The 20,694-nt window shown below is 43.2% G+C and overlaps 1 protein-coding gene and 3 non-coding genes across 4 annotated transcripts; all 4 read left to right on the top strand.

The window, feature by feature from the left end:
- Positions 1-245: 245 nt before the first annotated feature.
- Positions 246-382, top strand: LOC115813456 (small nucleolar RNA SNORA13). Its single transcript, XR_004025322.1, has one exon. It is a non-coding gene; the product is annotated as a small nucleolar RNA SNORA13 (small nucleolar RNA).
- Positions 383-880: 498 nt separating this feature from the next.
- Positions 881-1,015, top strand: LOC115813453 (small nucleolar RNA SNORA13). The gene has a single exon (XR_004025319.1). It is a non-coding gene; the product is annotated as a small nucleolar RNA SNORA13 (small nucleolar RNA).
- Positions 1,016-1,441: 426 nt separating this feature from the next.
- Positions 1,442-1,573, top strand: LOC115813455 (small nucleolar RNA SNORA13). The gene has a single exon (XR_004025321.1). It is a non-coding gene; the product is annotated as a small nucleolar RNA SNORA13 (small nucleolar RNA).
- A 1,214-nt stretch (positions 1,574-2,787) lies between these two features.
- Positions 2,788-16,235, top strand: dvl3a (dishevelled segment polarity protein 3a). Its single transcript, XM_030774492.1, has 15 exons — positions 2,788-2,948; positions 5,143-5,212; positions 5,954-6,072; positions 6,239-6,348; positions 7,157-7,301; positions 12,703-12,796; positions 12,927-12,996; positions 13,183-13,322; positions 13,467-13,543; positions 13,825-13,892; positions 14,096-14,245; positions 14,568-14,699; positions 14,898-15,065; positions 15,386-15,598; positions 15,913-16,235. Exons 1-15 carry the CDS (start codon positions 2,788-2,790, stop codon positions 16,233-16,235), a joined length of 2,040 nt encoding a protein of 679 aa, XP_030630352.1.
- Positions 16,236-20,694: the final 4,459 nt, after the last annotated feature.

The raw sequence follows: 20,694 nt of genomic DNA, 5'->3' as shown, positions 1-20,694 counted from the left end.
TTGTGAAATTTCAGTCTTGTTCAGTAGTTACAAGTTACGATACCGTACAGATGAGTAGAACAATACGATCTTGAATTCTAAGTATGTCGACAAAAACCTACTGTATGTATGTTCGTCACTTTCCACGGGTAAGTCCAGTTTAACGCCAGTTCCTGCCAGACTTCTGGTAGTCATACTCACTCTAAGCAGACCAAATTGTCAGAAATTGATGGATTACAGCTGTGCATTGATTAAAGCTGATGAGTTGCCTTTATGTGTTGCCCGTTCATTTGCCGCTAAATGAATGTGGTGTCAAAAAAGGCGCAAAGAATTTCTTGTTTTGTCGCTCATTCTGAGATAATCTCTCGGTGGTATCTCTAATAACGACACGACACGAACAGTCGTTCCATCCAAGTTTACCTCTATGTCTTAAAGTTAGAACTATATACAGAAATAACAGTCTAGCTAATGTAGAAGACGGGCTTGATGCTACATAACAGCCTGGTGTAAAGAGTCAGTAACTTCCAAGTTAAAACAAAAACGGAAAAAAAAAATCAGTGAGAGGAACTATATTAACTATGTCCCCGCCAAATTCATGATGCGAAATTGATTGGAGTCTTCTCTCTAAATGTAGGCACCAGATGGATTGGATGCTCTATTTTGGAAGGGGAAATGTGGCCTGGTGAAATAGAACGCTTTGGAGTCGTTCAGTGATGAAACTTTTGGAAAAAATCTCCCATCTCCAGGCCCTGCATTTAATCCATGTCCACGAGGCCCACAGGTGTGTAAATACGCTCCACTTTCTTGATTACATCAGACCATGTGTGTGTCATAGAAGTCCATTGTTATACTTGAAGAAGAAGAAGCATCTGTTGCAGCGTAGAGGATTAAAACACACGGTTGCCTTTATGTGTTGCCCATTCATTATTTGGTAGATGGATGTGGTGTCAACAAAGGCATACATCAACACTTGAGACGGTTTTTTTTGAAGTCTCTTCCCCGTAGATTCTTCACAAAGCCTATATCAAGGACACGACTGAGGTAGAGTGCTGAGCTGAATGCTATGACTGACCTTTGGCTGATCTTTTGTGAATAAAGGCAGGCGGGTCATGTTTTGTTAAAAAAAAAAAGGATGTTTGAAATAGCATTCTGTCCCTCTTCCTTTTATAAACACCCCTGTCTGTTTGCAGGATTGTGATTGTTCTGGAGACTTGGTAATGTTCTTCTCAAAATGGTTGGACACCTATTTTGGCAGTTTGCAGCTTAGTTGAGCAAGAACTCATGTGCCAAAGCAGCTGTGGGTATAAGGTGAGTTGTTGTTGTCTGGGTTTTTTTTTTCTCCTTTGTAATTTTAATTCGTTTCAGTGGGGTACCTCAAACGAACTTGGAAGTAGCTGTAAGTACAATTCATATATATATATATATTTAGTGCCCCCACCCAAAAAAAACCTGAAATGGATTTTGCCTTTGTGTTGCCTGTTCATTATGTTTTTAAATGAATTTGGTGTCAAAAAAGGCATACATTATCACTTGCAGTGACTGAAAATGGCTTTCACAGTCATGCTATTGATTAAAGTTCATGGCAAGAACAAATCATAGGCCAGTATGTGCTTCACATGCCTGGTGTGTTTATATTTGATACTTAATCATTTCTTTTTTTTATCTTGCAGGTGGTGAATTTTCACAAGTGGTGGATTCTTTGCTGCTAATAAACTGAATACATTGTGCTCTCAAAATGCCTCTTGTTGTTATTTACAGCTATTGCCCATTTACCTCAATGGTGTTAAAATCTTATGTCATAAGAACCTATGCCTGTAGTTTAGTTGGATGTCAATCACTGGACCACAAACATTGTGAACTATTTTAAAAGGTAAAATTCTGGATACCAATTTTACTGCACACAAATTATGTATTCCTCAAGAAAGTGAACTTGCTGATGAGTTTGTTGTTGGGAGTGATGCGTGCTCTATTTTCTGCTGAATGTAATCAGACTTTGTAAATGACTCTATACACCAGAAGGCTTGAACTGCAAATAAAAAGCAAGCAAGTAATGAAGAGTTAAGTTGTAAAGCAAACGATTGGCTGTGAAGTAGTCATTGCCAAAAATGTGTAAAGTGGACTGATGTTTTTGTCGTGTGAGATTTGGCTTCTAAAAATGTTTTAGCTCATGACTATTTGCGATAATTAAGTGCTGAAATAGTCAATGCAGAAATATAGCTGCCAGATTAGTGCACAATTCTACTAGTCATGTTGTCACCTTGTTACCTGTGAAACTTTACTGTCATAGATGACGATGAAACATTTTTATTACATGTTAAACATTTTGATGTTGGTCATATATCAATTTGAGCTCGTATGTGTTACATTAGAGGTCGCTGTGAGCCTTCCCTGTTATAATGTAGCTTATCTAGTAGTTCCATTCCTCTCCTCTAGAGGGCATACAATGAAGGTCCGACCCTGTGTGAGTAAAATACAAAGCCTTGTGTGAAAAGAGCAGGCAAGCTGACTGGGAATCACAGTTTCTGTCTTTTGTAACTATTTTCTGCCAGGATTTGTACATTTACCCTATTTTCATGAAAAAAATTAGACGGAGAGATAATAAGGAAGACGTTTCCTAGTAGAAGTGAACTGGCATAGGTAAATCCTTTGGTGTAACGACTACTGGGAACTCCGGTCTCGAACGCAACGAAAGAAAGAAAAAAAGAGGGATAGTTAACGAAGGACGACAGCACGGAGCCGGTTTCAGGGGGGAATCCAGGGAAACCCAGAGCTGGATGACCAACGACTGTCTCTCCCCGGCGGACTGCAATGGGGGAGACAAAAGTTATTTACCACCTCGACGACCAAGAAACTCCTTACCTGGTCAAACTGCCCATCCCTGCTGAAAGGGTCACCCTGTTGGATCTCAAAAATGCTCTTAAGAAGCCAAACTACAAGTTTTTCTTTAAGTCTATGGACGATGACTTTGGGTGAGCCCAGTTTGAACTATTCTCCAGTATTTTGGTTAACTGTTCAAAACAGTTGCTTTTAACTCTGTTCGTTTTGATCGTATTCCTGTTCTATAACGTTACTTTTCTCGTCATCCTCTTTTCCAGCCTAGTATCACCTAGTATATAAAGTAGTCTCAGATTTTTGTAGGGAACCAGCATCTGAGAATTCGGACAGAACTCTTCAGAACTTAGAGTTCATCTGGGGTGATTTGGGGCTCTGACTTACCAGATTTTGCCAACGGCATCCATTTTAAAATTGGGCTACCCTCAAATATGGCTTTTGGCGTCCCTGATGCTAGCCTTCAAGGTGGGGTATGATTGGATGTCTCTTCGTGAATCAGAATAGAAATTGTTCAAAGCCACTTCAGAAAGTCAAAAAAATTATCGGTGAGGAATTTCTAGAACTGGCCGATAATTTTACGCGTATTTGGCCGCACAGAAAGCAATACATTGTGTTTTTGGTACAATCCGCTAGTAGATTGTGCCAACCAAGCGAGTGGGCTTCTCGCGTGCACTTTTTGACATTAATCTTTGGTAAAACTTCTGATGGCAAGGTCAAAATAAGAATGCGCCTCTCGAGTACATATTTTATTCAAATCTACTGTTCACAGTCCTTTGAATGCGTTCTTTGTGATCAGCGCCTGCGCAGATGTAGCGCCTTATGTTCCATGAATCGTCCCAAAGGAGTTTGATGAAGACGTCTATCCGCGTTCCAAGATTCGACACGAATGAGCAAGCTTGTGCAGTTATCTGATTCAGTGTTCAGTGTGCCCATCATCACCCATTTTTGCTAAAAAAGACATGGTCTTTTAGCAGTATCGATAAAATACAGGGTGGGACGAGGATAGTTGTCCGTGCATTGCGTATTTTCAAGTGTGTAAATCAGACTTTAAAGTGTATAAGTTGCACTTTGGAATGTGTTACTTGTAATTATTTTTTTGGTGGGGGGTGGGTGCATGGAATGCTGTTTATGGAGCCTGGTGCGGATATCGTTTCCCCAACTTGAAGTGCATTCGGATTTAAAGAGCATATACTTCATTATAAGTTGCAGAAATATTGATACAAGTGGTATGTGTTGAGTTTTCCTCAGTTTTTTTTTTTTTTTTTTTTGCAGCAGTTTGACATACCATGCTCTCGTGTTGCTGGTAGTCTCACCCTGCGGGGGCTCCGTGTCTTGTCTCTGTCTGTTGCATTAACAGTGGACAGGAATGTTGACTTGGAACAACTGCAATCAGTCTCTCTGGAATGCCCTGATCGCGGAGCACTGGCAGGTTTACGACCAGTGCTTCCCATGTGAAATACGTTTGAGTTTGAACCTCCCGATCCCGCAGTAGTTAATTAAAAACTACGTCGGTCTCTCTTACCACTTAATGGATGAATCATAAAGCCTTAAACAAGTTAGCGGAAATTTATTTGTGGCCCCGTTATCCATGCCCAACTCAACGTGGATCGTGTTCTAGAATCAGTCAAGTGCTGGAGTCAAAACCTCTAAGATAGTAGTCTGTGTCTTCGGTCGCTCAAACCATCTGGATGACTCCTACATTCCACACAAGAGATATCAAACTAAGACTTTGGCAGTGATCATACTTCGATGAGAGACATCCCTCATCTTTGAGCGTTGGATTTGTTGAGCGACGGTCAGACACAATATTTCGGCACGTTTACATTAGTAGCTGGCACCTTCGTAGAGTGAAATTTGACTAGTGTGAGAAACGTTTGAGAGTGTCCACTGACTCAGGTTGTGTTCTTAGAACTCTACTCCTTTTGACAAAACTTTTCCTTTTATCAGTGACCTACTTTGCCTTATTTTCTTGTCCTGTCCTCTCCTCTTTTGTGTATCCTAGTGTGCATGTGTGTGCACGCATTCTTATTTGATGGATGTGCTTCAGAGCATATGGGCCCCTCCCCCATCTATCTTTCATTCTAATTACATTATCTTATGTATTTATTCTAATTTATACACCAGGAAATAGTGAATGGGAGAAAGCCAACCAAAAAGATTTGTTTTAGCCATTTTACTACTTTGCTTTATGGTGGTAAAAAGGCAAAAACAAACAACAACAACAACAAAACGAAACGCACAAAAAAACAAAAAAAAAAACAAACAAGGTTTTTAGGTTAGGTCTTATCATCTCACACACACCTCTGTTTCTCTTTAATGTTTCCTTTTCAGAGTGGTCAAGGAGGAAATTACTGATGACAATGCCAAACTGCCCTGTTACAATGGCCGTGTAATATCCTGGGTGAGAATTGGAGTACACACACACACACTTGCCACGCCAGCATGCTGTCTAGACCCTTGTTGCATAATAATTATGGAATTCAGTGTGCCTTGGGATTTATTAATTTTGGCCTTTTGGCATTCATTACAGCCACGGATAATAGCACTTGTGCTGAAGGATCGGGGGGGGGGGGGGTTTGCTGGTATTTTGTGTATGTGCGTGTCTGTGTGTATGTAAATTTCTTTGTCTTGCTAACACTTCTTTGTGTTCCTTTGTGAAAACCCACAAATGCCCTGCGCAGCTCCACCTGACTCATGTAGATTAGATTAATCTAACAAGTTACACAGGACTCTAAGAACACCTCAGTCTCCACTTGCATAAAAATGAAATGAAGGCTTAAGACAGGAGCATGACAGCAAGGACTAGTCTGCTGTTGGGGGCTCTTTTGGAGAGTAGTGGGAGGACTAAAAATAACAAAATAAACTGAGATATAATCAAAGCCTAGTCTATGTCTGATCATCTTTTCTGTTCTTGTTGATTTGCTTTGTTCTAGGAACTTTGAATGGCTGTCTTTCACCCATAATCTGTGTTCAGTTAGTATGCATGGCTTTCCACTAGGTATTTGAATTTCTGCCTGGGTTTCAATTGATTGGGTTAATCTCTTTCTAGATGCTTTTTCATTTAGGCAGAGTAGTGAAGGTACTGAGTGATATATTAAATTGTGCTCTGTATGATATGTTGCGGGCGTATGTGTGCTCTTAGCTGGTGTCAGCAGATGGATGCCACTCAGATGGAGGGTCAGCGGCTGGGAGTCATTCTGATCATCCGCCATCTCTGGAGAGGACACAGGGCATTGGAGACTCTAGACCTCCCTCCTTCCAGTCAGTATCAAGACCTCCACATTTATTCCAAATGGTTCCCAGTGTGTGTTCATTCTTCTTTGGCCTTAATAAATCTCATAGTGAAAACACTGATTTTTCTAACTGGTAGTATTGGCTGTGTTGAGAGAATGAAGAAGAGTAATTCTGGTGTGTGTCATTCCCACAGTGCCAAGGCTGCAGGCGGCCGCAGTGACAATGAGTCTGAGGTAGACTCTGTGGTTTCATTCAGGAGAGAACGGGACAGATCACGCCGGAAACACTCACATGACCATGCTGGTTTGTCTTCTCCCCCCCCCACGCCTCCCTGTCTCTCTCTCCCCATATTGACCTCGGTGTGTTGGCAGCATTCTTTTTCAGTTTTTATCTTTGTTTAATATCATATCTTCCTGACACGCTTTTAATAGACCTTTGAATGTTAATATTATAGAACAGTTGTGTTTGTATGTGTAGAGTTTAAGGTAAAGGGTCTGGGGTTATTGTACAGTTAATCCTGTGGCAGACCCATTGCTGGCCCCTCTCTTTTGGAACCCTTAGATCTGAAAGGACTAAATGGGGATTAGTGTTAATGGTCCTGTGTCGACCCCGGTTATCTCGGCTGGAGTTTTGCTGTATCATTTAAGCCAGTGAAGTCCTTTCAGTTATGATGGGGCCAAGGGGGAAAGTAAAAGTTGGGTTTGAATGGGTAGTTGTTGTAGATAGCAGAGTATCATTAAAGAAAAGGAGACAAGTTCGATCCTTTTGTGATCGTAATGGATTTCACTTGTGTTTAATACTAAAATCATTGTGATAAACTTTCTCAGAGCAATATTTTAAATCAGAAGCAGTCATTTCTCCTGCTGGATTTACACACTGTGTCCTTAATCCCATTTACCCCATGTTTCTGCTCCTTAATTCTCCAAGACATTGATTAGCTGAAACAGGTGTGTTGGTCTAGAGCTGGTGCAAAAGCCCCCACACCCTGCAGATTCTCCCATAGGAGTACTGCATACACATCATGTACATAACAAAACTAATATGCTGTAGAAGAACCTTCTGGATGGTGCGCTCTCTCTCTTACCCCTTAGTATTTTGTCTCCCCCTGCAGGTGGTAGGACGAATGGCTACTCGCGGGTGGGCCGAGGGGTGGAACCGGTTGGCTACGACTGCTACGACAGTCGCTCCTCCCTCATGAGCAGTGAGCTGGAGTCCAGCAGCTGTTTCGACTCTGATGATGATGGTTCCACCAGCCGGTAATTTAATTAAACTAACATTCATACTCTTTTCCTGTTAGCAGTCTCATACATGGACTGACTTGTGCCTCAGTGATTAAAGGTAATCAATAGAAGTCGTCTTTATCATGATGACCTTAAGAATCCCTGTGCTTTACTCATATCATTATAAATGTTCCCACATTCTCCCAGCTCACAGTACCTCTTAATAAAACTGTTGTCAGCATACCCAGAAAGCAGCACGGAGAGTGTTGTTTAGACCAGACAATCTCTTTTAGAAACCATGTGTAACACTGACCATAAATACTTTGCTTGTAACCACTACACTGACATCCTCACAGAGAGAGCTGTTATATGTGAGGAGTTGTGTTAGGCCAGACCGGTAGACAGTGATGATGGTCACTGGCTGGTAATTTTAATAAGGCAAACCTCACACAGGTTATGCCAAACTTTTACCAACACGCCACATGTTCAACCAGGGATGGAAATACATTGGATCACTGTTATAACCCGTTCAAAAACGGTTGCAAAGCCACTTCTCTCCCGGCTTTTTGTAAGGCTCACCACGCCGGCATCTTCATCATTCCAGCATATAAATAAAAGCTAAGGCAGGAAGCCCCAGTATCGAGGGAGGTCAGACGCTGGTTTGCGCAATCAGAGGTCACACTGTAGGAAGCACTGAGTGACGTGGACTGGGACGTGTTGTGGAAGAGCTCTGATGACATCAGTGTGTTTACGGAAGTGGTGATGTGCTTCATATCCAAGCTGATGGACGATATCATTCCCATGGTGACTGGTCTTTCCTAACCAGAAACTGTCGGTTGATAAAACAATCTGCAAGGTTCTGAAAGCAGCACTACTCCCTACAACAAAGGGCTCAGCTCTGGAGACATGTCGGACTAAAGAGGACGAACGTACACCTCGGCTGACATGGACTCCTCACAGGTGGAACATTTAAACATCTTCTATTCACACTTCGAGACCAGCAGCACGAGTGCTAACACTGTTAGCACTGCAGCTAGTGCTAGCACAACTGAAGTGTGCGACCTGATCGGTAAGGACAGCCGACTCTCTGTCTCAGAGCACGACGTGAGGAGAGGTCTGAGATGAGTGAACAGCAGGAATGCAGCCAGCTCAGATGGCATCCCTGGGTGGGTGCTAAAATCATGTGCTGACCCGCTAGCCCTGGTGTTTACCTCTATTTTCAAACCCTGGCCCATTCTGTCGTCCCTACATGCTCCAAAACATCCACCATTATCCCTGTGCCCAAGAAGACCAATCCAGCCTGCTTAAATGACTACCGCCCTGTAGCTCTGACCTCTGTGGTAATGAAGTGCTTCGAGAGACTCATCAAAGACTTCATCTACTCATCTCTGTCCAGCACTTTAGACCCCCTTCAGTTCAGCTATCGCCCCAGTAGGAGTACTGATGATGCCATCTCCCACGTCCTCCATTCCACGCTCTCCCATCTGGACATCGGTAAGGGGAATTATGTGCGCCTGCTGCTCATTGATTTCAGCTCGGCATTTAACACTATAGTCCCCCTCAGACTGGTCACCAAGCTCAGAGAACTAGGGTTGAGCTCCTCACTCTGCTCCTGGGTCCAGAGCTCCCTGACTGACGGACCACAGGTGGTGAAAATTGGAACCTGCACCTCCAGCACGTGAACCCTCAACACCTGGACCCCCAAAGCTGCGTCCTGAGTCCTCTGCTGTACTCCCTTTACACCTATGATTACATAGCCACACACAGCTCCAACATCATTGTGAAATTCGTGGATGACACGGTGGTAGGCCTGATCTCCAACAACAGCGAGACAGCCTATCTGGACGAGGTGGAGGTGCTCTCACTATGGTTTAAGGACAGCAACTTGGACCTGAATGTCTCCAAGACCAAGGAGATAGACTTCGGGAGGGAGAAGCAGAGGACCCACTACACACCACTCAGGATCTATGGGATCCCTTTGGAGAAAGCGAGCAGCCACAGGTACCTTGGAGTTTACATCTCTTAGGACCTGACATGGACTACACACATCACTACCCTAGTGAAGAAGGCAAGGCAGTGCTTGTATCACCTCAGATGACTGAGGGCACCATGAGGACAGCACTGCCCTGCCACCACGACATCTACACCAGGCGGTGCAGGTCTGGTGTAAACAAGATCATTAAGCACATTCAGCCGGCGTTTTAGAAGAAGCACTCCAATGGCATGGACATGGAAGGAATGGAGTGCACACGCTTAGCCGCTCTGGCAAGCCTAGGATAGCATTCCTCATTTTTTTTCCCCACTATACCCCAATTTATAATTCTGCGTCGAATCTACGCCGTAGGTATGGCGTAGGCTCTGCGTAGCCGCGTACTCTACGCTGTAGCCTACGCTGTAGCCTGACGCGCACCTCCCTAGAAATGTAACTATGCCTCACTGCGACGCGCATTGAAGCAGACCACAACTGTGATTGGTCCGCTTGGTAGCATCACCCTCCTTCTGTTCAGCCGGTTCAATGTTTGTACACACCATCTCCTCCGATGTCTTCTCTCTTGTCTGTGTTGCAGTAACTTCAGTAGAAGTAACTGTTTATTAGCTCCAACTCCAACATGATCCGCTCAGTTTCAGTTTCAATTGAAACTTTCGGCAAAATGGCGAACTGAGCGCTCGTTATTTTGAGAGCTCCATTTGTTTGTCCCCCAAAGTTTAGAAACTAGTCCTGCTTTTGAACGCAAAGCTTCTTTTACAGATATTGTTGTGCAAGGACTGAATTCGGACTTTTTATTTAGCATTACTCCATCGTTTGTAATGCATGAGGAAATCAACACAGTGGCATAGAAGTCCCACCACAAACTAGGGTTTTGAAGGTTTCATTACAGAGAGATGCAGACACACCAACACAGAAGTATAAATGCTCACAACGGTGTAGGCCACTCACGTAGGTTACAGCATAGGCTCCGCGTAGAGCCTACGCAGAAGTATAAATCAGCCTTATGTCAGTAGCCCCAAATCAATTTGTTAGGTCCTCCAAGTATATCTTAATTTCATTGTTCTCTCCCTCTGTCTGCTGCTCTTCATCAGTAGCCATCAGCATGGATATCTTCTGCTGGTTTTCCCTTTTCTTCTTTGGTGCGGGCTCACTTTCCTCTGTACTGCAGTCATGATCCTCTTTCGGAGCAGCTTCCGCTGGAGATAAACTCTCAGCCAGATCCAAAACCATCAAGTATGCCCTGTCCCATTTCTCTGCATCGAGGAATGACAAACTCTTAAAACATGGGTTTAGGACGGAAGCTTGGATATATATATATGCTGGTCTCGAAACACCCTGTGAACTCACATCTCTTGTCAATTTCTTTGTTTTTTTTTTTTTTTTTTAGTGCTTTCGCAGTCGTGCTGTCGTCATGTGGCGTCTCTTCATATTTATTAGCATGGGCAGTGTGGCAAACAGAGATGCATTTGCATCCTGTGAGAGCAGCTTGGTGATCATAGACATCAGCACCAAGACGATGTCCTCTGCTGCCCCTCAATGGGCAGTTGTCAGATCTAGATCTCGGTCGGACCGTTGGGTGGTACCAGGGTCTGAAAGGACAGCAATACCCGGCCACCTCTGTTCCAGGAGGCGCTCCAGCATGAAGTATGTGGAGTTCCATCATGTCAAGACATCTTGGATGAGTTTGTGTTCAGCCACTTTCTCTTTTGTTTCTCAGTAAGAGCTGCTGTAGCCTTGACACTTTTCTTGAGCAGCAGCAATGGTACGGCAAATCAGGTCTTGTTTCAGAGCCACATTTATGCACAACTGCAAAGTGTGCCCCACACAACAAACTCCCTGGATGTTACCCCAGGATGGGTTATCAGACAGTAGCTCAGTGCACAACACCATATTAGTGGCATTGTCGTGTACAGCTGAGACCCTCTTCTCTACAGCAATCTAAAATTCCTCCATCACTTCACCGAGTTGCACTGCTGTGTCGGCAGCTGTGCGGCTCACCTCCAACACTTTTGTTTTCTACATGAATTAATGTAGTCACCAGTCTTTGGAAATAAAGTGTGCAGTGACTGTCATGTAACCCTCCATCTGGTTAGAGGTTCATATGTATGTTGTGACGCTGACTGCTGTACAACTTTTAATTTTCTTCAAAACTAATTCTTTAGCCGTGTTGTACTTGGCTTGTTATGATGTGCACTACGGTGTCACGTTTGGGAATGCCATATCCTGGCTCGAGGACTTTGACCCTTTGAAACCTTCACCGCTGCCGATGTTGACTGGTGTCATGTCAAGTGCAATGAAATCCCCCATTCTGTCCATAATATATCTCTTCCTTTTCTCGGAAAGGGGTGTGGGGTCTCATAACTAGTGTTTTCTGAGTCAGTGTCGGCTGCAAAGATGAAATTGAGGCTGGGGGGTCCTTTTCACAGTATAGTGGATGCGCTTATAGAGAGAATTGCACATGAAGTTAAACATGCAGTAAGCAGGTTAGTTTAGCTTCCCCAGTCCCCACGAACACTTGGATAGGCCTAATAACGCATATGACATTATATTTATGTAGCTGCGTATAGCCTTAGCTTTGCAACTTGTGAATGTTAATTGTGTGGGAAAGCTCTAGCAAGCCAGCTCCTGGCCTGGCTGGCTGGATGGCAGAACGTTAAGTTCCGTTAGCGAGCAGCTGGCCAGCCCACTTTCGTAACTACCTAATGTACACAAATGCTTAAAAATGGACAGCATCCCGTTGGTTTTTTGAAATTTGTACACCATGGTAAAGGGATCGAAGTGTCTGAGTGGCAGCAACATCCGACAGGTTCTCCCAGGCCGCTACACAGTTAGACCATTAATTATTTAGCATAATGGAATAATAATATGACGCTACTTACATGTTTTAAATGATAAGTCATGTTTGAGGTCGACAGAGGGTAGGCGAATCTTTACCTGCAAAGTCCGCATGTCACCTTCCTGGGGCCGTCCTTTACACTTTTGAAATTGTCCCACGCTTTGGATGATTTCCTGCCCAACATGGTCTGATAAGTTTGTAACGACAAGGTCCAGCAGCTCCCGAATGGAGTTTGAGGTTTTTTGTTTGTTTGTTCGTTTGTTTGTTTGCTTTTTTTGCTGCGACTAACCAACCAATGAAAACTTGGCCAACTAAGACTCATCGACGGTTTGGTCAACTATTAGGTAGCAGCCCTAATATATATATATATATATATATATATATATATATATATATATATATATATATATATATATATATATATATAATATATATATATATTTTTTTTTTTTCCTTGATTTAATTTTTATACTGATATATAGCTTTGTTTGCTATTTGCACAATTATCGGAGTTGTCGCAATGTCATCTCACTGCTGTTGTACATGTACAATTATGCATGTGACAAATGAATCTCTTGAACTCATATCTGTGCTGTCTCTCTGTCCCTTAGCTTCAGCAGTGTGACTGAGCAGAGCGGCTCCTCGCGTTTGATGAGACGACATCGCCGTCGGCGACGGAAGACCAGGGCAACGCACATGGAGAGGGTGAGACGCGAGAAATAAGTTAACTCTGGTATCATCAGTCATGCCAATATGCAGGTCAACATGGACAAAAGGAAACATAGTAACTGAGTTGTTGTTTTTTCTCTCTCTCTCTCTCTCTCTCTTCCCCTAGTCCTCATCTTTCAGCAGCATCACAGATTCCACCATGTCTCTGAACATAATTACAGTCACTTTAAACATGGGTGAGTGAATTGGGATCTTCTCTGCGTGAACATTTCCACCTGTTTGTCCGTGTGTAAAATCTAATGTAACGTGAAAACAGTCTCTGTCTCTGGATTCTGGATTTCACGGATATGCAAGAAAGTTTTAGGGTTTTTCAGGACTGACTCTCTGTACTTTGTCTTCCTTTCTGTTTTTCCGTTCTTTAGAGAAGTATAACTTCCTGGGCATCAGTATTGTGGGCCAGAGTAACGAGAGAGGTGATGGAGGAATCTACATTGGCTCCATCATGAAGGGTGGTGCTGTGGCCGCTGACGGACGGATAGAGCCTGGGGACATGCTGCTGCAGGTTAAGTCGAAAAAGCAGTTTAGCACATCCAATGGTTTTATGTGGACACCGAAAAGGGGAGGGACAAACAAACTGGGACAACACCAGAGAATGTGACAATTGGCAACAGGTGGCATCACTCATATTCTTTGTGTCTTCTGACAGGTTAATGACATAAACTTTGAGAACATGTGTAACGACGACGCGGTTCGCGTACTGAGGGATATCGTGCACAAGCCAGGGTGAGCATAACACTGACACACGCTCGTTTACTGGGCTGCAAATCGTTTTTGCATGTGCGAGGCAGACTTGCGTGTGCAGCTTTTTTTTAAACGCCTTTCAAAACAATAGTCCACCGAATAATATATTGCTGTGTTTCGACATCAGTGGGAGGAATAGTTTCCAGCTTCTGGTTAGCAGTAACAAGCCTCTTGCTTTCAGTAGTGTGTCTGCCAAGGCTCCTATCGTAACACAAACATTCAATGTGCAAAGGAAGCTCTCGAACAAACTCTTGTGATTGCAGGCCTGTCTCGCTGACTGTGGCAAAGTGCTGGGATCCAAATCCAAACAGCTGTTTTGCCTTGCCCAGGAGTGAGTTTTTACCTATCCCTGTTCTCACACACACACGCACGCATGCGCGCAAACACACACACACACACACACACACACACACATGCATACATAAAATAAGTAAAGAGAATACAAATGACCTTGTACCTCTGAATTTTACTTTGTGATGAATGTGCTGATGACCTGGTTGCAGTAAAACGCTGTAAAATTGTGTTTTGTTTTAGGCGAGCCGATACGACCCATTGACCCTGCTGCGTGGGTATCGCACACTGCGGCCATGACCGGGGTCTACCCTGCCTACGGGATGAGCCCCTCCATCAGCACCGTCACCTCCACCAGCTCCTCAATCACCAGCTCCATTCCTGAGACAGAGCGTAAGATGCCCTGAGTCATGCATCAGACCTCCAACCCCCACCCCCACCGCCCACTTTCCCTACAAGGGCTCTACCCCTTCTTTGCCTCATCTGCAAGAGCTCCACCCTTCTCTCTACCTCCCCTCCTAGGACTCCGCCTCTACTCTGTACCTCAGCTACAAGGCTTCATCTTCTTGCTCTAGCACCCTTGATAAGACCCACCCCTTCCCTTGCTTCCATGAGTGCTCCTTGTGTGCACTCACATGACTCATCATTATTTCATATCCCTGTAAGGCTGTGATTTCTCTAGCAGTGGACTGACTTTTCCCTCTCTTCTCCTCAGGTTTCGATGATTTCCACCTGTCCGTCCACAGTGACATGGCAACAGTTGCTAAGGCAATGGCCTGTCCTGACTCAGGATTGGAGGTTCGAGACAGGATGTGGCTCAAAATCACTATAGCCAATGCTTTCATAGGTAAGCCCAATCGATTTGCCCCTTTGGTGTTTGTGTGTGCGCGTGTGTGTGTGTGCGTGCGTGTCATAGGCAAATGGCAAATAATTGTTTGGGTTGGAATTTAAAGGTTTAGAGGAGTTGTCTTAAGCTCTTTGTGTATGTGTGTGTGTGTGTGTGTGTGTGTGTGTGTGTGTGTGTGTGTGTGTAATCTGTGGTCAGGCTCGGATGTGGTGGACTGGCTCTTCCATCATGTTGAGGGATTTTCCGACCGGCGGGAAGCGCGGAAGTACGCCAGTAACCTGCTAAAGGCTGGCTTCATCCGTCACACAGTCAATAAGATCACCTTCTCCGAGCAGTGCTATTACATCTTTGGTGACCTGTCTGGAAGTGAGTATCCTTCTATCGCTTTCTCCTCTTCTCCTTCTTCCTCTTTTATATATTTAAAGCAAAAACACTTCAATATGAAGCATTTTTCTTGAGATTAACCAACTGCCAAAAAATAGAACAAGTCTGCCAGTGTTACATGGCCTCCTTACACACACAATCCACTCTAGTGTGTGTTAATTTAGTGAAAACATGTCTGGTATGTCTGCTGTCTCTACATACCATTGTTTTACTGTCATGTCTTGTCTGCTCCTGGATTGCCTCTCTGTAGCATTTGTCATATGGACTCAGTGTTTGAACTGGAGCTGTGCGTTCTGTTTCAGACATGGCCCTTCTGTCTCTGCATGATCATGATGGATCGAGTGGGGCTTCAGACCAGGATACGCTGGCCCCTCTGCTCCACCACACAGAGGCTCCCTGGCCTCCTGCATTCCCCTACCAGTACCCTCCTCCTCCACCCTCAATCCCTCCATCAGAGGGCCTACATGGCTGCAGTGAAGCCGCAGGAGGTAGTGCTGGAAGTCCACATAGTGAAGGTAGTGACTCACTCACTCCCCCCCCCCCCCCCCCCCCCCTCTCTCTCTCTCTCTCTCTCTTTCTCTGTCTCTCTTTCTCACACTGTGCGTGTGTTTTCATGTGGTTGTATTATTCACTCTTGAATCTCATTTACATTCACTTCAGTACAGAATTTCTAGTGAATTAACACATAGATAGTTTCTAGACGTTACTTCACTCTTGCATTACATGTGCAAGCTGCTCTCTGAACTCATTCAGTTAACACATACCATATATTTGCATCATATTTCTCAGCTGTAAGAATGTCTGTCTGTCTTTGTGTGTGGTACCTCAGGGAGCAGTGGCTCTAACTGCAGCTGGAGCAGGACAGATGGAAAAGGGCTGACTGGGGACTTCAGATCCGGAGGGACTGAGAGCATGCTGGATTACGAGTTCCATCCAGACAGAGCCCCCAGCGAACGCTCAGTGGCGCCCCCTAGCGAATGCAGCATGCGGAGCTCCCGTTCTCATTCTCGCTCCCATTCCCACAGTCTGAGGCAGCACCCTGCCCCCGGTTCCCCCTCCGGCCGTCGCCTGGGAACCATGCCCCCCGAACTCACGGGCTCACGTCGCTCCTGCAGCACGGCCAACGGAGAGTTCTTCGTGGATGTGATGTGACTGATTGGATCCTAGCTGTTTGCATGTGACTGGTCGTATAGCTGAATGGTTGATGAGACAGATGGTTTTAAGTGGGAGCCTCGTTTTATGCATGAAAGAGAATGACACGAGATAAAGGTGATCTTCACGAACTGCCTGTGTCAAAATGAATGTAGATCAGACAAGAGCACTAGCCTCATCTGAGCATTTGAGGTGTCTGTCGCTCTGTGTTAGTTTGTTTTGGAGTAGGGGAGGGAGGAGGTAATTAAGTTTGCTTTTCATGTATTTGTTTCCGTATTATTACCATGTTTTGTTTTTTTTTTAATCCAACTGTTTTATTCAATAATGCAGTTGAGCATTGTTTTATTGAGAATGTCTTCTTTTTCTTTTCTTTTTTTTTCTTTTCTTTTTTTTAAGGATTGTCAGCAATAATGTACTAGGGAAATTTTCAAACAGCCATTTGGAGGAGAATTTTTTTTTAATTTATAAATATAGTTTTATTGCCTTCCCAGAGTGGGTGTGATTGTGTTTTGAAAACAATTTCACTCCATAAGCGGGTTCCAAATCATAGTCCATTTAAAAGCAACTGAGGAATTTCACTTGATGTGAAGGAATGTTTGCTAGAGTTCAGTCTGGAACCCAGATGTGCGTGTGTGCGCGCACGTGTGTGTGTGTGTGTGTGTGTGTGTGTTTGTGTGTGTGAGAGAGTCTATTTCTCCACACACATCAACTTCCTTGGTTTTAGTATTGTTCCCCCAACAACCCTCTGACCCACTGTTTGTCAAAGATTGTTTGTTGAAGCTGCAAGAAAAAAAACTGCATTATAGAGACAAGATCTGAGGTTTTCTGATATCATGGATTTAAATGCCAAGATCAAGTAAGCATTCATGCCTGCTGAGGAGTGGATGCTGTAGGAAGTCAACTGGGTTTAAATAACTACTGTCAGAAAGGCCAACTGACATAGTTGTCCTGTTGTGAGGTTATGAAAAGATAGGGAACTGTAGGACCATCAGAAAGTGTTCACTCCTATAGAACAGTTATGAATTTTGCATTCTCTGCCAACGTTATTCAAGCATTGAAATGATTTGTGTCTCTTCATTCATACACCATACTTAAGTTAAAAGCACAACAGTGTTTTTACTGTGTATCAAAAGTAGTATGAAAAATGTGAACACATTACTTACTTTAATATCCACCCACTGAAATAGTTGCTGGTGAAAGTGCCTTTGGCAGCGTTTAAAGCTTTTTCTTTCTTTTTTTTTTTTTTTTTTTTAATTTTTTTTTTTTAAGTGCACTGCAGTATGCCTGTATCAGCATTGTTCATCTGGGTTTTGGGGATTTTTCCCCCCCTCCTTTTGCCTGTTCTTCTTTTCAGATTTTCTCAAGCTCTGTTAAGTTGAAAGGGTTGTGTCGGTAAACTCTGAACTTCAAGTTTTGCCTCTTATTCTCTATGGAACATAAATCTGAGCTTTGGCGGGGCCGGCTGAGGACTTAAACATTGTTGTAGCTCTGGCTGTATTCCTGGACTCTCTCTATTGGAAGATGAATCTTATCCCCCAAAGCACGTGGTTCTCGTGGATTTATCTGGGGTTTTTTTTCTTTTCGTTGTTCCATCTACAAGTGTCCTAGTTCCTACAGCAGAAAAGCGTTCCCACAGGATGGGTGCTGCGGCCATCGTGGTAGTGATGGTGTTAGATGGGTGGTGGAGAGATGTGTTTAGTACACACTCGGCATAATGCTTAACATTTCGTATCACTGCACCAGAATACACTCTGCCCATACCAAGTCTGTCATGGGAGTTTTGCATACTGATGTCTGTATGGCAGCTATTACATGGAGGTTGCCTTCTGTATGGCACTGCAGATATTGTTCTGCTCTAGACACATTCTCCTATCTGTAGGCTAAGGCTTATGTTCGGTTTAAGCAGAGCTCCAGTTCTGTTAGGCGTGGACGAGTCTGCATTCCCTCCGTTTTGACAGAACATGGATTTCTTCTTTCTTCATGGGAACTTCTGACACTTGAGAATTTGTTTATGCCCCATCCCAAATTCTTCCACATTTAAGAGTTTTAACAAGAGCTCCTTGGTCTTCATGGTAAAGTTATGCAATATCATCTGTGGAGCCTTAAAGTGTGCAGATGAATTTCTTCCAAAATCACATTGGTTCAGTAAATTGACCTCAAGTGAACCTCCTTAATCGTTTGTAGTGACCTCACAAAGAAACTAGGTGTTCTGTGTGGTAAATTTCAGGTAAAACATCCTTATACTTTCATTCTACTTTAACCGTGTTGTCTGCTTGATGTAGACAACTAGAAATTTATTTTACTCTATCACACGATGAGTTAAAGATCCAGAGGGATGAATACTTTCTGAAGGCGCTCAGTATTACCATCCCAAGGAAAACGCTTATTTCAACATTTCAAATGAAAGACAGGGGACTTCACACAGAGTAAGAAAGTTGTAATCCAGTGAAATTGGAATCTCTGTCCCACAGAAGGTCAACCGAGCCAACCAACCAAGGATGACGATTCTAAGTACATGATATCAGTACGGTATAATGAGGAGATGAGAGGGAAATCTGCCCCTGACTGTGGTAAAACTGTTCCATGGGTGTGTTGGTGGGTGAAAATTATGTGGGAAGGACATGCATGATCATGTTTACTTGACTCCAGAATAAGGTGGATAAGAACGCTCTCCAGATGTTTTTTTTTTTTTTACCTTCTTTCTTTTGATTTTAATTCAGAATTTAGATCATTTTAGTAATACGTAGAGATGTCTGTTACTGAACACGTGTATTTTGTTAGCAGCAGCAAGAAAAAAAAAAAAAGACTGCTTCTTAGGGTTATAGTACACTCATGAAATTGATCAAATTACACACACACACCTATACACACACCTATACACATACAGATTTACTGAGGTGACCCAAGTGGCTTCATCTCTTACCACCATGTATGACAATCTTGAATGTTTTCTGTTAAAACCACACAATCCAAATACCCAGAGAACCCACTTCAGTTTGCTAACACTGGCCTTTGTTAGCTTAGTAACCTGGGTGGGGACCAACAAAGGAAAAAGCTCACAGTATTCTTTTTGGTCAGGTTACAACTTCACATTTAGATGAAAGGTAGTGAAAGGTTTATGTTGCCACCTACTGGTACTGGAAAATGACCGCAGAACACCATAGAAGTGTTTTCTAGTGTTTCCAACCCCTCATGTGACGACCCAGCCCCCCCCCAGCAAAAAAAAAAAAAAAAAATCAGCATAAAATGCCAAGTCTCCTATAGTGACCACACGAGGGCAGCAAAGCATTTTTTTTTTTCTTGAATGTGTATTTTGTTGAAAAAATAATATCCAATGATATATTCGGTTATTTTGATTAAGACATTTGTAGTATTGTTTTCATTTCTTTTGGGCAATTCATGTGGAAATCAATATTTAAGTATTAGAAAAGTCATCTTTGTAGATTAGTTATAATTCGTGGCCAGCAAGGACATTAGGACTAATCCTTTACACTGTCAATAGTTTAGTCTGAGTGGCTGATAGACAAACATATCCCCCACTGCTAGGCATAGTAGCCATATTTTATAAACTTTTTGTTTAAAAAAAAAAAAGAAGAAGTAGAGAAACTTCAACGTCAAAGATTTGAATGCCTGACAGAATTTGATACACAAGCTGAAACTCCCATCAAAAAGATTGTCCCATGTAGTTATCCTTGCCAAAGCTTTTAACCATAGAGTCAATTCCAGATATTCAACCACAGTCAAAAATGTACAATACAGGTTAGAGAACTCTGTTTGCACAGATAATAGTGGTAACTGGAATTACAGAGCTTCTTGAAACCCGTTCATGTGACTAGCCAGTTCATCTATGTGTATATAAGTTGTTGGTGCTGGTGGTTAAAAGTGCACCGTGTGTATGTCTTGAATGTGCATGGGTCTGGCAGTGCGCCAGACTATGTGCTCTGCCCTTTGACTGTCTCCCCTTATACAAAAATAACTTCTGAACAATCACTTAAAACTACAGTTATACTGGATATGACATTGTGCATCATTGTTTCACCGAATGCTGTGATGCTTGCTAACGTTATTTAGATACTACTTCTGCAGCCCTCATTAAGACAAACATTTCTGTTTGGACTCTCAGCGTTTCATGTCAGATGCTAAAGATTAAAAAAAAAAACACAGGCCTGCAAAGAGAATGGGGTTCGTTTTGAATAGCATGAATACACAGTCCCATTACAAATGCAAACCCTAATGATTCCAGTGTTTATAAAGAAATGGGACACTGAAGTGGAACGCAGTCCGAGTGAGAAATTGTTTTTAAAGGCAGCTGGACAAGAGAGAGAACAAGGCTGCCCTTTTGAATCAGCGCACCAGAAATATCTTCAGTGAGAGATAAATATAGAGCGAAGGACAGTGATGAAAGTTAAACATGACGAGTAAGGGTATTCACTTAGCCACAATCACGCCTTGGTCACTG

This window comes from Chanos chanos, chromosome 5 (assembly GCF_902362185.1).
Source record: "Chanos chanos chromosome 5, fChaCha1.1, whole genome shotgun sequence".
NCBI classification, from domain to species: Eukaryota; Metazoa; Chordata; class Actinopteri; order Gonorynchiformes; family Chanidae; genus Chanos; species Chanos chanos.
The sequence above is the reverse complement of the archived record's forward strand: the minus strand, read 5'-3'. Positions and strand labels throughout refer to the sequence as shown.